This window comes from Petromyzon marinus, chromosome 6, assembly GCF_048934315.1.
Source record: "Petromyzon marinus isolate PM22_M1 ecotype Great Lakes invasive population chromosome 6, UKy_Petmar_22M1.pri1.0, whole genome shotgun sequence".
In the NCBI taxonomy this organism is placed as follows: Eukaryota; Metazoa; Chordata; class Hyperoartia; order Petromyzontiformes; family Petromyzontidae; genus Petromyzon; species Petromyzon marinus.
In genome coordinates, this window is record NC_133672.1 from 11,253,506 (window position 1) to 11,267,217 (window position 13,712).

The 13,712-nt window shown below is 47.0% G+C and overlaps 2 protein-coding genes across 3 annotated transcripts in view; both read left to right on the plus strand.

Moving 5' to 3' along the window:
- PLCB1 (phospholipase C beta 1) overlaps positions 1-13,712 on the plus strand; it is a 196,206-nt gene that overhangs the window by 64,304 nt on the left and 118,190 nt on the right. The window lies entirely within an intron of this gene.
- Positions 1-13,712, plus strand: part of LOC116939519 (uncharacterized) — a 43,857-nt gene that overhangs the window by 14,362 nt on the left and 15,783 nt on the right. The window contains exon 1 of the mRNA XM_076065046.1: positions 1-13,644. This exon is cut by the window's left edge and continues 14,362 nt beyond it. Within this exon, the coding sequence (XP_075921161.1) occupies positions 523-1,461 (939 nt within the window). The 5' untranslated portion in view covers positions 1-522 and the 3' untranslated portion in view covers positions 1,462-13,644. The remainder of the gene's footprint in view (positions 13,645-13,712) is intronic.

A 13,712-nucleotide genomic window follows, 5' to 3' on the forward strand; every position in this document is an offset into this window, starting at 1 on the left:
CGCCGAGCTGCTGGCTGCTGCGGCAGTGCTGGTCTCTGAGCTGGACCCTGAGGAGCCACCGACAGAGACCGAAGCGCCGGAGCTGAGGGGAGTCGACGCCGCAACCGCCATTTAGGCGGACGGGCAGGAAGATTTTCCCGCCAAATCTGAGTTTCCACCAACAACGTCAATTGCAGTTTCACTTCTCCGGCAAGGACTTACATTTGTTAAAGAGTTCAGGGCATGGGGTGGCGACTGGGAAGCGTTCAGGAGGCGCTTCACGGCGAACTGTGAGTTGGCGGGTTGGACGGAGATGGAGGCGCTGCATGCGCTCCCCACCGCCCTAGATGACGGTGCCTTGGCGGCATTCTATGCCTTCCCAGGCGCCGACAGGGATACGCTGCTGCGGGCTTTTACGCAGATGGCAGCGATTTTCGATCCACCGTCCAACGTTCATCACAAATTTGGACTTGAGGGGAATCCGAGACACCTCTCACATTCCTCAGCGCCTTGCTGCCGTTGGTACAGGTGGCGTTTCCAAAAATGGAGGACGGGTTGGACTCGCTAGTGCTTGAGAAATTGCTGGCACTGGCTCAGGAGCTTCACATCATCCTACCAGCTACAGAGGACAGTAACTTGTCTTCTCTTCAAATCGCGCGATGCCTCCAAGCACATCTTCATCTGCAACGCCGGGCGGGCGTGGCGGCACGCACCGGTCCTTCCGAGGCTCCTGGTGCACCCGAAGACATGGAAGATCCCCAAGTATGTGCTTTGGTCGACAACGGACATTGGAGGAAGGACGAGGCGGGGCGACAAGGAGGGCGAGATCAGCGGAGAGGGACCTTCTCCTGCCCTAGGAGCAGCATCATCATTTGCTACGACTGTGGCCTGCCGGGGCACATCGTGAAGGGATGCTGTGCTGTGAGAGGGAGACTCTCCGGACCGACGTCGTCCTCCACTTGGCCATCCTCCACTCCAGGACCCCCAGGCAAGTCGCGATGCACCATACACTCGACCCTTGCTGCCACCTCATCGGTTTCGAGCATCGGTGCGAGTTCGTGCGGTGTATGCTTGGGTCAGGTCGGGGAGCGTGGGAGTCTGGCGTTGCCGAATAATAGCTGGCCACATCGGCCTAGTCAGTGGTCGGATTTAGCCCATAGGGTCGTTGCCGCGGTGGCTGGGTGTTCGGCCGTTGTGGGAACAGTACAAGGGGTGGGAGTACGGGTGCTCATCGACACCGGAGCATCCGCGACTATTATTTCAGAGTTTATTTTTAACATCTTGCCGAAACACTCTTGTATTCTTCACCCTGTCGCCATTCCGTGTTTTGCCGCAAACGGGGGATCCCTAGGTATCATCGGCCAAATTACTGCAACAGGATGCATCGGTGACATCCAATTAACCGGGCCGGTACTAGTTTTGAAATCCTTGGCTGTGCCCTGCCTACTGGGCACCGATTTCTTAGGAAAAATGTTCCTGTAATCTTGATATATCAGGGCTGCATTGAGTTGCCATCGGGCCGCCGAATGGCTTTTCTGCCTTCTCCAACTCTGTTGCGCATGGCTGACGCCACGGTCCACGCTATGGCGAGCGACTAGGACTGTAAAAATCCCACCCAGGGCACAGATGCTGGTACCCTTGCGACTGCGGAAGCAGCTTGATGGGGTGGTGACCCCTGAAGGAATCCTACTGGGACCCGCGAACAAAGCGAGCAGGGGGCTAACACTAGTGGGGGCATAGACTTTGCTGTCCTATGATCAGGAACCTTTCATTCAGGTCCTCAATGCCGGGTTGGTCACATCTGTTATACAGGCGGGAACCTTGCTAGCCCATGCGTCTGCTACGAGTTGCGGTGGGAATGTCATTGATGAGGTGGGGGTCCTGTCAGCTATGGAGCAGGGTGCACCATGCGATGAGAAGTGGATAGACACTCTCTGCTCCAAAAACCCCGATTTATCAGACACTCAGAGGGCTGAGTTGCAGTCACTCTTAAGGGAAAATACGACATTGGTCGCACGACGTTGCGCCACCACATCGATACAGGAAACGCCGCCCCCATCCGTCAGAACCCTTACAGATTGAGTCCCAAAGAAAAGGACCATGTCCATCAGGCGGTCGATGAGATGTTGACCGCTGACATTTCACTTTCGAACAGTCCGCGGGGTGCTCCCATAGTGCTTGTCAAAAAATATGACGGGAGTTTGCGCTTTTGCGTTGACTTTCGCAAACTAAATAAAGTCTCTGTGGCTGAAGCGTCCCACTCCCGCGTATGGACGATTCCTTGGATGCTCTATCTGGGGCGCGGGTTTTCACTACCCTTGACTTGCTGTCGGGGTTCTGGCAGTTGCCTTTGGACGAGAGTTCAAAGCCCAAAACCACATTTCGGACACTGCAAGGGTTGTTTGAATTCAACTGTCTTCCGATGGTGCTCCAGCCACATTCCAGAGGCTCATGGAGCTGGTGTTGGCATGGGACTCCTGTTTGATCTACTTGGACGATGTAATCGTTTTTGGCCGTACAGGATGGTCTTGTCAACGCACCTCCCCTTCGATATCCCGATGTTTTTGTTTGCCCTTTGTCCTGGACACGGACGCCAGTAACACTAGCATTGGTGCCATGTTATCCCAGGTCGTAGAGGGTGTGGAGAGCATCGTGGCCTATGGGAGTAGAGTGTTGTCACCAGCCGAGCAGTGTTACTGCGTGACGCACAGAGAATAGCTGGCTATTGTGTGTCTTCATGCAACAGTACCGTCCGTACTTCTCAGGTCGGAGCTTTGAGGTACGCACAAACCATGCGGCTCTTCAGTACGCACTGTGTATTGAACAACCGTCCGGCCAGCTCTCTCGATGGCTGGAGGTCCTTCAGAACTATTCGTTCAAAGTTTCATATTGAAAGGGCCTTCATCACGTGAATGCTGATGCTCTGTCGTGCCTGCCACCAGGTAACGGGTGTGCATGTCTCATGGGTGCGGGGCGCTGTAGGCCGGCAGATGCGGGATTGCCTCCCCCTGTCGTGGCATCGGTGGACGCTCCACCCCCTGACGGCTCCGACGTTTCTGTTGCGGGTGATACCACCATTGGCTTGACCCGTGCAAAATGGGGACGCCTCCAGGTGGAAGATACCTCCTTCTTCTTTGGTTCTTTCGGTAAAGTCACGTAGAATGAGAATAAAATAAAAATAAGGCGTCGGGTCACAAACGCTGATGAGGGGGTAAACCGACGCGGGGTGGCCCCAGTGATCCTGAAAGGGGGTCTGTTAATGTGTTGGGACGGCGGATTGCGCCGCGACAATATTGTGGTACCCACTGTCCTGAGGGGCAGGGTGATTTGGGCGATACACGAATGGCTAATGCACCTTGGTGTGCAGAAAATGCTCACAGCCCTCAAACTCGACTCTTTTGGCCTGGAATGTCGGGGAATGTATACAACGTACTGCAGGAGTGTGTGCAATGCGTACGCCGGAAACCCCCGCCGAAGAGGTGCTGTCTGCCGTTGCAATCTATTTCTGTGTACCGCATAAACGAACTCGTCGCACTCAACGTCCTAGGGCCCTTCCCGACAATGCCGCGAGGAAATAAATACTTATTGGTGGGCGTTGAATACTTTTTCTCGCTGGCCGATGGCCTGACCGCTTCCAAACCAGTCAGCTGCGGATATTACTGAGGCATTCCTTAACTGCTATGTGCTAGATAAGGGGGCCCCGGAGCGCCCCCTTACTGATCAGGGCAAAACAATTTCGTCAAAATTGCTGCAGGAGATGTGTGATCTGTTGGGCACCAAAAAGGTTCGCACGTCGCCCTATCACCCCGAGACTGATGGAATGGTGGTGCACAGGACCCTGACGTCTATGTTGAGTCAGCAGCTTAGCGAGTCACAGTGCGACTGGGATTTGCATGTCCCTGGGGTTCTCGCAGCCTATCGAATGGCCCCTCACACTTCCACCGAGTTCTTGACATTTTAATGTACAGGAGGGAACAAGATCCCCCAATTTGATGTTCAACTGAACACGAGGCTGCCTAAGTCTAACGTTAACATGCCTGGCCCCATGTGCCTTAACCTTTAGCGAGTGTCAGAAGCACAGGAGGCTTCCAGGGAGAATTTGGCCTTGCGGCAGTCGGTCAATGAGAGGTTAAGGGGGCTACGCGTGTCGGGGAAGAAATGGACCCCCGGTGACAGGGCTGGGCTGCACTGTCCTCAGGTACCGGTGGGTACGTCCCCCAAATTATACAAACCATGGCGAGGCCCGGTCGACGTGATACAGGCTAACAGACCACAATGTGTGCAGATTCAGTTCGGTCGCCGGCGTTGGTTTGTACACCCTTCGTGACTCAAACCATTTGTTTTGCCTTGCACGGTCCCCTCATCTCCACTTTCCAAGGGTCGGGTGTCTGGTGTGTCCGACGAGCTGGGGCGGGCATCCGCTGAGGTTGTGCCTCAGGAGAGTTCTGTGATTGCGCCCACAGGACCAAAGCGCCTGATGCCCTCGATGTCGCCGGTTACGCCGGCCACGGACGGACTACCAAATGCTGAGCGACCATCGCCCACCCGCCCTCCAGCTGTCATCATCGATTCTTGGGAGGGGCCACGCCCGTTAGGCCATTCTCAAGTTCCTCCCAGGTCCTCCAGGGAGCTCATGCCCACTTCACATGGGGGCCCGACGACGAGGACTCTTTCAAAGACTGCCCGGTTCAAATGACTCTCCTCCACCGTGCCGTTTTCCCCTATGCCGTCTGCTGCTTGCCACACTCGCGAGTCGGAGGATTCATTGGCTGAACCTGGTTCTTCTTGTGCTCATGGGTGTTGGCACACATATGGGCGTAGGGTCGTGCTGGAGGTGGGAGGGGGGTGGGGACTGGTCCTTGTACATTGCTAACATTTTTCTTGTTGTTGTCTCTTCCTTCTCTCTTTTCTCTTCCCCCTTTTTCTCGGGAATTGTATAATTACTGTATATATTGTTTGCTCTTCGGTTGTTCATTGTTATATTTTTGGGAGGCACACTCTTGTGTTTTGCAGTTGGGTAACAGCCGGGATGGTTGTATTTCACAAAGCGGGGGGGGGAGGGGATAATGTAGTGACATACAAGGCATCACTATAGGGCAGCGACAGTACCAAGTGACAAATGGTACTGTCGGGACGGAGCCTCTTTCTAACACCAGGATGTGGATGCAATGGAAGGGCTCTCTAGGAGGCATAGCCCTGGCAATGGTGAGAGAGAGGGCAGGCGATGATAGGACGAAGGGGTGTCCCTTCTTTATGGATTTTTGGTAAGCCATTCATAAGATGAATGGATATTCAGACTACACAATCCGTAAAGCTATCACCCCAACCATTGGAAAAGAACCATCTGAGGACCCAATCAAAACCATCACCTTGCCATACATAGCAGGGGTCACAAAAATATTTCCAAAATCATGAACAAACACACAGTACATAAAATGTGTGATCTGATTCCATCTGTGAAGAATGTCATCCCTGACATGCAATACCCTGGCGTCTACAAACTAAGATGTGTCTGCGGCAGTAGTTACATTGGGGAAACTAAGCGACATGTCTCGGACTGTGTTTGTGAACATAAGGGAGATCTGAAACATGGTAGAACCAATACCTCGGCCATGGATGATCATTGTTTAAATGCGGTGGGTTCACACGAAATTGATTTCTCTAAGACGAAGGTACTTTGCAAGCCCACTGGCTATCAACAAAGATTTGTTCATGAAGCCATCCATATATATAGACAGACAATTTCAACCGAGAAGATGGGTACAAACTGAACAATCATTGGAAGGACATCAACTCGTTTAAGTCATAATTGGCTATGATGTTCCCATCCTACCACCTTCCCATGTTAGTTGTGCTTTACGCCCATTTCAAACTTGTGCTTTCACAGTCACTTCGCGTGCCGACCCCTTAGTTGCGGCTTTGCGATCTGCCATTAACATGCTAATTTTCACCTGGCAGACCTTTGGTGGAAAATGAACCACCGCCGGGCTTACTGCCAAACACTTACATTATCATTGGCTGCTGACATTTGGGCTACGCCCATTTTAAACCCTTGTAAATAATTTGCTTTGGAAGCTAACCCCCAATTTCCTGAAGACGACCGCTTGCGTTGCAATCGAAACGTCTTAGTTTGTTATTTTTGGTTATTTTCTTTGAACCTATCTACGTGACTTTACCGAAAGACCCAAGAATATGAATTCCTGCAGTCACAAAAGCTTTAAGTAAAGATTCAACTGAACTCAATCACTGAACCCAATGAGGTGCAGAGATCAGAGGCGGAGGAGGGGAGGGTGTTATTGTAATTATATACTAGATTAGTAATCAGTTAATTAGTATGTTCCCCCTATAAGGAATTGTAATATGTATTACTGATTAATACGCTTCCAGGCTGTACTCAGCCTGTAGCTATTAGAGCAGTTAAAATTATTTGTATTTCTCTCAATTGCAATGGATTCTCTAATTAGTCTTGGCCAGTCATAATTAGTTTTACATAACACTTCAACGTTATCAAAATCAATTGAGTGTCCTTGTTGGCAAGCATCTGCCACTGCCGACAGTTGTGTTTGAGAGAATTTAATATTTATTAATGTTACGTCCCGTCTGTCCAATATAGCATTTACCGCATAAGCAATTATCAACCTTCTGTTGATAACTTAGTACAAGACACTAGTTTTTGAATTTTGTGTACCATACCAAATCTTACTTTAATGTTTTGCTTTTGCAAATCACGGGCTAATTTGTCAGTTACTCCTGAGATATATGGTATTTTAATTGTTTTAATAATCTGATCACTTTCAGCAGTATTGTTGTTCGATCTTGATTTGGCATTCAATGCTCTGTTAATTTGAGCATTATTGTAGCCATTCAGGCGTAGTGCTTCTTTAACATGTTTAATCTCTCCTCTTAGACTTTCACCATCTGACACTGTTTTAGCCCGATGTATGAGCGTCTTGATGAGAGAGTATTTCTGTGCAGGGTGATGATGCGAATCTACATTCAGATAGGCATCAGCGTGCGTTCCCTTTCAGTAGACGCTCTGTGTGTGTTAGTTTACCATTTAGGCCGCGTCCAAGCAACATATCCAGGAATGGTAGTGTGTTGTTCACCTCCATTTCCATGGTGAACTGGATGGCTGGTTTGCATTGAGATGATTTAGAAATTATTTAAGTGCATCTTTACCATGTGGCCAGACAACCAAAGTGTTATCGACATATCTCAACCAAAAATATGGTTTTAATGTACTTGAGGCAAGTGCTCTTGTTTCAAAGTTTTGCATGTACAGATTTGCTATAGCAGGAGATAAAGGAGAACCCATTTCTGCTCCTTCCTTTTGTTTAAAGAAATCACCTCTCCATAACAAATGTGTCAGCTCGTTTTGGAATATCTTCTGGTAAATCTGTCTTCTTTACTAGTGTATCAAGTAATTTAAGCGACTCGTTAGCTGTAACCTTAGTGAATAGAGAAATTATATGAAAACTCACCAGAATATCATTAGGGTTAAGTTTAATATCTTTAATGACATTCACAAGATGTTCTGAATTTCTTATGAATGAAGATGTCCTACCGATGTAGGGCTGTATTTGTTAAGTTATATATTTTGCTAATTTATGTGGCAGAGCCTATAGTACTTACTATGGGTCGTAATGGGATACCGATTTTATGAATCTTTGGTAACCCATAGAGTCTAGGTGGATTTGAGACCCTTGGCTTAATTTGGTATTGCTCAGTCTTGGGGATTAATTAATTTGCAATGATTGCAGTAGTCTCACATTGTAAAGGATTTGTTGGATCTCGTTTAATTTTAATATAGGTTATTTCCTCTAGTATATTATCATAATCTGCTCGTGACATCACTACAGTAGTGAGGCCTTTATCAGCTGCCAGAATTTGAATATCTTTATTTAATCGAAGCTCTCTTAAGGCTTTTGCTTCGTTGAAGCCAATATTTATTTTTGGTACTTTGCTATTCTCAATTATTTTGGCAACCTCGTGTCTAGTAATTTCTGCCTCATTATGCAGAAGGTGTCTTACCACTGATTCGATCTCAGCAATTATCTCATATACTGGGTGCGTGGGGCAACGGAAAAGTTAAGGCCTTTATAAAGGACGGAAATCATGTCGCTGCGCTGGTTAAATCAGTGTTAGTTAAGTTCATTACAGTTTGTTTTAAAAATGTTCGTTATTAGTTGGGAATTGTTTGTTATGAAGTCTAGAGAATGTATTAATTTGGTTAGTTTTAGTTAGATTGGTGTGTTATAGTATCGATGATATTCCAATAATGTGTGGATATTAATCTAGTATGTAATTACAATAACCCCCTCCCCTGCCTCTGATCTGTGCACCTGATTGGGTTCAATGATGACGTCATCCTGCACTATTTAAGACCGGAAGCAGTTAGATGGCTTCACTATTCTGGCAAATCGCCCGATGATGCTGTTTTTCAGTTTTCTATTTTTTCAGTTGATTTATTTTGGTATATCCCTGTGAGCTATTCGGCTCTTGAATCGGGTGCAACCACAACAAACAAAAAAACTAAAACACGAACAAGAAAACATCTTAAAGTTACTATGTATGACTGTGCAAACAGAAAATCCATGAAAAAAACAGCAAAATATTCCTGAAAAAAGCACCGTACACCAACGGTGTGTGCAAACAATCCCAGTGGGACGCAAGTCAAACAACAACAACAACCACAAGAAAACTTAGATTAAGGCCATCAGTCTAACTCCGTACTACAACTAAACAAACATGTCCAAACCAAAAAATGTTTTCGAAATCACCAAAAAATAAAGCCATAATTGCAACGTAACAGTGATCACAGGGACTGTGACCGAATTTTTACAATAAACTACATAAATAACATGTAACACCAAATCCTAGAGCCATAGCTGGCTGCATGAGTTACTCACAACAACAGAAGCATCAGTTGGAGTATCAAATTTTTCAATGCACCTATAAGATCAGCACGCTAAATCAAGATACAGATAATACTTTGCAGCATCATCCGGAGCGAAAACATTTTATTTTATTTTACGCCAATGAATAGCAGTGGCAGCTAGGGGTGTACAATTCCTCTAGAGCAGTTTTGAGAGAAGATCTCATTGGTAGCGATTCAAGTTGCAGTTTATTGGCAATAGCATTCCAGACCCTGGGGGCATCAATAGCAAAGGCCCTTCCTCCAGTTTTGTACGGCAATAGGGAATGTGAAGCTGGTAAATGAGCGAAGACCTGAGGTCAAATTTGTTCTTTGAAACAGAGAGGAGATCCAGCAGGTAGTCTGCGGATTTTTTTGTAAGTATGTTGTATATGTAGATATATCCAACAAGTACATCGTGAATAAATAAGATCTGGTGCACAAGCCGTCGAACATTAAGAGATGTTAAGTTTGACCCAATGTAAAAATCACAGTGGTGAGTCCTATATGGGCAGTTCAATGTAAATCTTAAGGCCGAGTGATAAATGGAATCAAGCTTCTTCAGTACAGTACTTGGGGCTGATTTATACACGATGTCACAGTAGTCAAGTAGAGACAGTATGGTAGCTTTTATCAATTCCAAACGGAACATTGGGGGGAAGCAGTGCTTCTGGTCGATACAGAAAAACAATTTTTATCTTTGTCTTTTTACCAATATAATCAATGTGATCTTCAAAATTCAGTTTTGAATCCAGGATGACCCCAAGATACTTATAGATCTTGACTTGCTCTATTTGATAATTATTTAAAGAATGTATTTGGGGAAAAATAACGTCCTGCTTTAGTCCTGGTGAGAACCAAGGCACCGGTTTTGGAGGTATTCAGGACTAGTTTAAGAGCAACTAGCTGATGTTGTAGTTTGTTGAAATCACCCTGTAGCTTAGCAATCACGTCATCCGGAGAGCGGCCAGCAATAATCAGTATCGTGTCATCTGCAAAAAGATTTACGCTGGAATGATCCAGGTCAGTGCCAAAGTCATTGACATAAAGAGAGAACAAAAGGGGGCCGAGGATGGAACCCTGTGGAACTCCTTTGTTATCTTAACACTGTTTGACCTCCAACAATCTGTGAATACAGTTTGGGTGCGAAAAAAGAGGTAATTTTGTAACCATTTTTCTGCGTTTTCGGAAAAACCGAGGCAACTTAGTTTACTAAGCAGGGTGTTGTGGTCTACTGTATCAAAAGCTTTGGACATGTCTAGAAAAAGACAGGCACAGTACTGCTTATTATCAAGGCTACTGTAAATGTGATTCAGAGAGTCTAATGCAGCAGATGTGGTGCTGTATTTTTTTCGGAACCCAGATTGTTTTAGATGTAGTAGATTGTTGGTGGACAGGAAACTGCTAATTTTGTAGGTCAATAATTTTTCAAAAATGTTCATCAACGAGGACAAAATTCAGATAGGTCGGTAGTTATTTGGATCATCTTTAGGGCCCCCTTTGTGAAGTGGACAGACATAGGAATGTTTCCATTCTAGAGGAACTGATGCTTCTTTGATGGACAGGTTGAAAATATGGGCTATAGATTTGTATATTAGGTCACCAACAGTTAGTAGAGCAAAGACGGGAATACTATCTGCTCTGGTAGAGGAGGACCCTTTGAGGTAGGACAGTTGTTTCAGAACATTACTTTTGTGGATTGGCTGGAAACTAAATTCGTTTAATGTTTGGACAGGGGTGTAGGAATTTGCATGAGCAGGGGTGACTCCCAATACATTATCAAAAAAGATTACCAGCTTCAGAAAAATGAAGGTTAAAATTGTCAACTAATTTTTTTGGGGATCTGAAAAATATTCCCCATTTCGGTTAAGCTCAACGGGCAGATTGTCTGTTTAGGATGCCTTTTCGATACATTTGATTGTTTTCCAGAAAATCCTGGCATTTCCATGTGATTCCAGGAGAATGGAGGAAAACTCGACATTTTTTGCATGCCGTATTTTTTTGACGCATCTATTCCTTAAAATCCTGTATTTTAGCCAGTCATTGACCAAATTACTTTTCTGAGCACATGTCCAAACCTTGTCCCTAGTTTTCATGAGCTTTGTAATCAAAGGATCAAACCATGGTGGGCGGTTGCCTTGAATTTTAAATCTAACCAACGGAGCATGTTTGTTAAGAATTTGGAGAAACGTGTACCTGAAGGTCTCCAAAGCCGTAGTCAGGTTGGGGATATCACAGACCTTGTTAATATCCGAGTGAAGCACATCATTAGTAAATGCCTGAGTGCTGAAGTGTCTCATAGAGTGCTTCTCAACCAATTTAGGGGGGGCTTTGGGTCTGGCTGATGATCTCACCCCAAAAATGAAGGAGTGATCACTAACGTTATTACCCAGAACACCAGTCAGTGTGGAATTATGAGGGGCATTTGTCAATAGGACGTCAAGCAGAGATGACTGTTCCGGATTTTTTAGGTTGGGTCTTGTGGGGACATTTATTAATTGAAACAGATTAAATTCATCTGCAAAATTTGTGGACACGACCGGCGGATTTAGCCAATTCCAATTTAGATCACCCACTAAAACTATTTCACCTTTAGGGAGGCCCCCAAAAGCTCTATCAGTGCAGATGGAGCTTCAACATCCTTCCCACTAGGCGGTCGATAGGAGCACACTACCAATATCTGTTGATTATTTGGGAGAGTTATTTTGAGAGCCAGACCTTCAAAGCAACATTTTTTAAACAAGGAGTGAGCTAGTGAACATGCAATAGTATTACAACCATAGATGGCAATTCCACCTCCTTTAGATCCTCGGTCAAGCCGAAAAAGGTTGTAGTTGTCAATCACAATCTGCAATTCATTGACGGCAGGAGTGAGAAATGTTTCTGTTAGGCAAAAAATGTCCGGGTCAAGATTTGCCACTTCTAGTTTTAGTTGACTTAATTTAATCACAAGCCCTCTGATGTTGAAATGTAGAACACCAACACCTTTCCTGCCAGAAAAATCTACAGAATTATACGAGTTATTTTCATTTGGGCCAGGATGAAGCTCAATTTAATCACAAGCCCTCTGATGTTGACATGTAGAACACCAACACGTTTCCTGCCAGAAAAATCTACAGAATGATAACGAGTTATTTTCATTTGGGCCAGGATGAAGCTCAATACCACCCTGAAGCTCAATACCACCCTGTGAAAGGATGAAGAGCGGCGAACCTTGGACGAATAGCAGTAGCTTGCAGATGGTGTTATTTTTAAGAGCAGAATGAAGTTTGGAATGAGTGCTGGTGAAGTAATGGGACAAAGATAGGGTTTTAAAGGATACAATGATGGAGTGTTGAAGTGTATATGAGCTGTTTCATTAGCAGGTGTAGTGGCAAATCGAGTAACAAGTATGGACGCAAAGTAACGAGGGTAGCTGTTTGTAGAGTTGAGTGTGGCACTAGATATGGCCGGGAGGGACAGCAGTAGGATACACAGCAGGAGAATTGCCATCTCTAAAACATCCGGGGTAAACACAGATTAACACACAAGCGGAAAAGAAAAATATATATATACTTGTAGGCCTGAGCGCGAGAAAACGTCTTGCCGCACTCGTCACACATGCACGGCTTCTCGCCCATGTGCTAGGGTTGAACAGCGCCCCCCCAGACAGGGACAGTAGATTTTTGGCTGTTGTGGGCTTGGCTGAACCGCTTGCACCACCTCCTTTCCCCGCCGCAGGATGGTGCTCGAGTTAGCCCTCCATGAGCTCAGCCCACGACTGGAATGTCGTTTCTTGGCCTCTCATGTCTCTGCTGCCCGACCAGACGGCCCCACTGAAGCCCACACAGGGGACTCTTCATTCACGACCCTTGGCCGTCTTGACGATCTCCGTGAAGTTTTCCAGGAACACAGCTTGGGGTCCGTGGCAATGTTGCCTTGGCAGGAACACAGCTTGGAGTCCGTCGCAATGTTGCCTTGGCAGGAACACAGGTTGGAGTCCGTCGCAATGTTGCCTTGGCAGGAACACAGCTTGGAGTCCGTCGCAATGTTGCCTTGGCAGGAACACAGCTTGGGGTCCGTCGCAATGTTGCCTTGGCAGGAACACAGCTTGGAGTCCGTGGCAATGTTGCCTTGGCAGGAACACAGGTTGGGGCCACGACAATGTTGCCTTTGCAAGAACACAGCTTGGGGTCCGTGGCAATGCCGCCTTGGCAGGAACACAGCTTGTGGTCCGTCACACTATTAACTAGGCCTCACTCAGGCTGCGCCATGGGCGCGATCAACCAGGCCTCACTCAGGCTGCGCCAGGTGCACGATTTACTAGGCCTCACTCAGGCTACGCCAGGTGCACTGTCAACTAGGCCTCACTCAGGCTGCGCCTTGTGCACGATTAACCAGGCTTCTCTCAGGCCGCGCCAGATGCACGATCCGCCAGGCATCACCCAGGCAGTGTCAGGCCTCACTCAGGCCGCGCCACGTGTATGACCAACTAAGCCTCACTCAGGCTGCGCCTTGTGCATGATTTACTAGGCCTCACTCAGGCTGCGCTAGGTGCACGATCAGCTAGGCTTCACTCAGGCTGCGCCACGTGCATGATTAATTAGGCCTCACTCAGGCTGCGACAGGTGCACGATCAGCCAGGCCTCACGATTTACTCGGCCTCACTCAGGCTGCGCCAGGTGCATGATTAACTAGGCCTCACTCACGCTTCTCCAGGTGCACTATTAGCTAGGCCTCACTCAGGCTGTGCCAGGTGCATGATCAGCTAGGCCTCAGGCAGTGTCATGTGTACGACCAACCAGGCCCCACCCAGGCCGCACCAGGTGCGCGACCAACC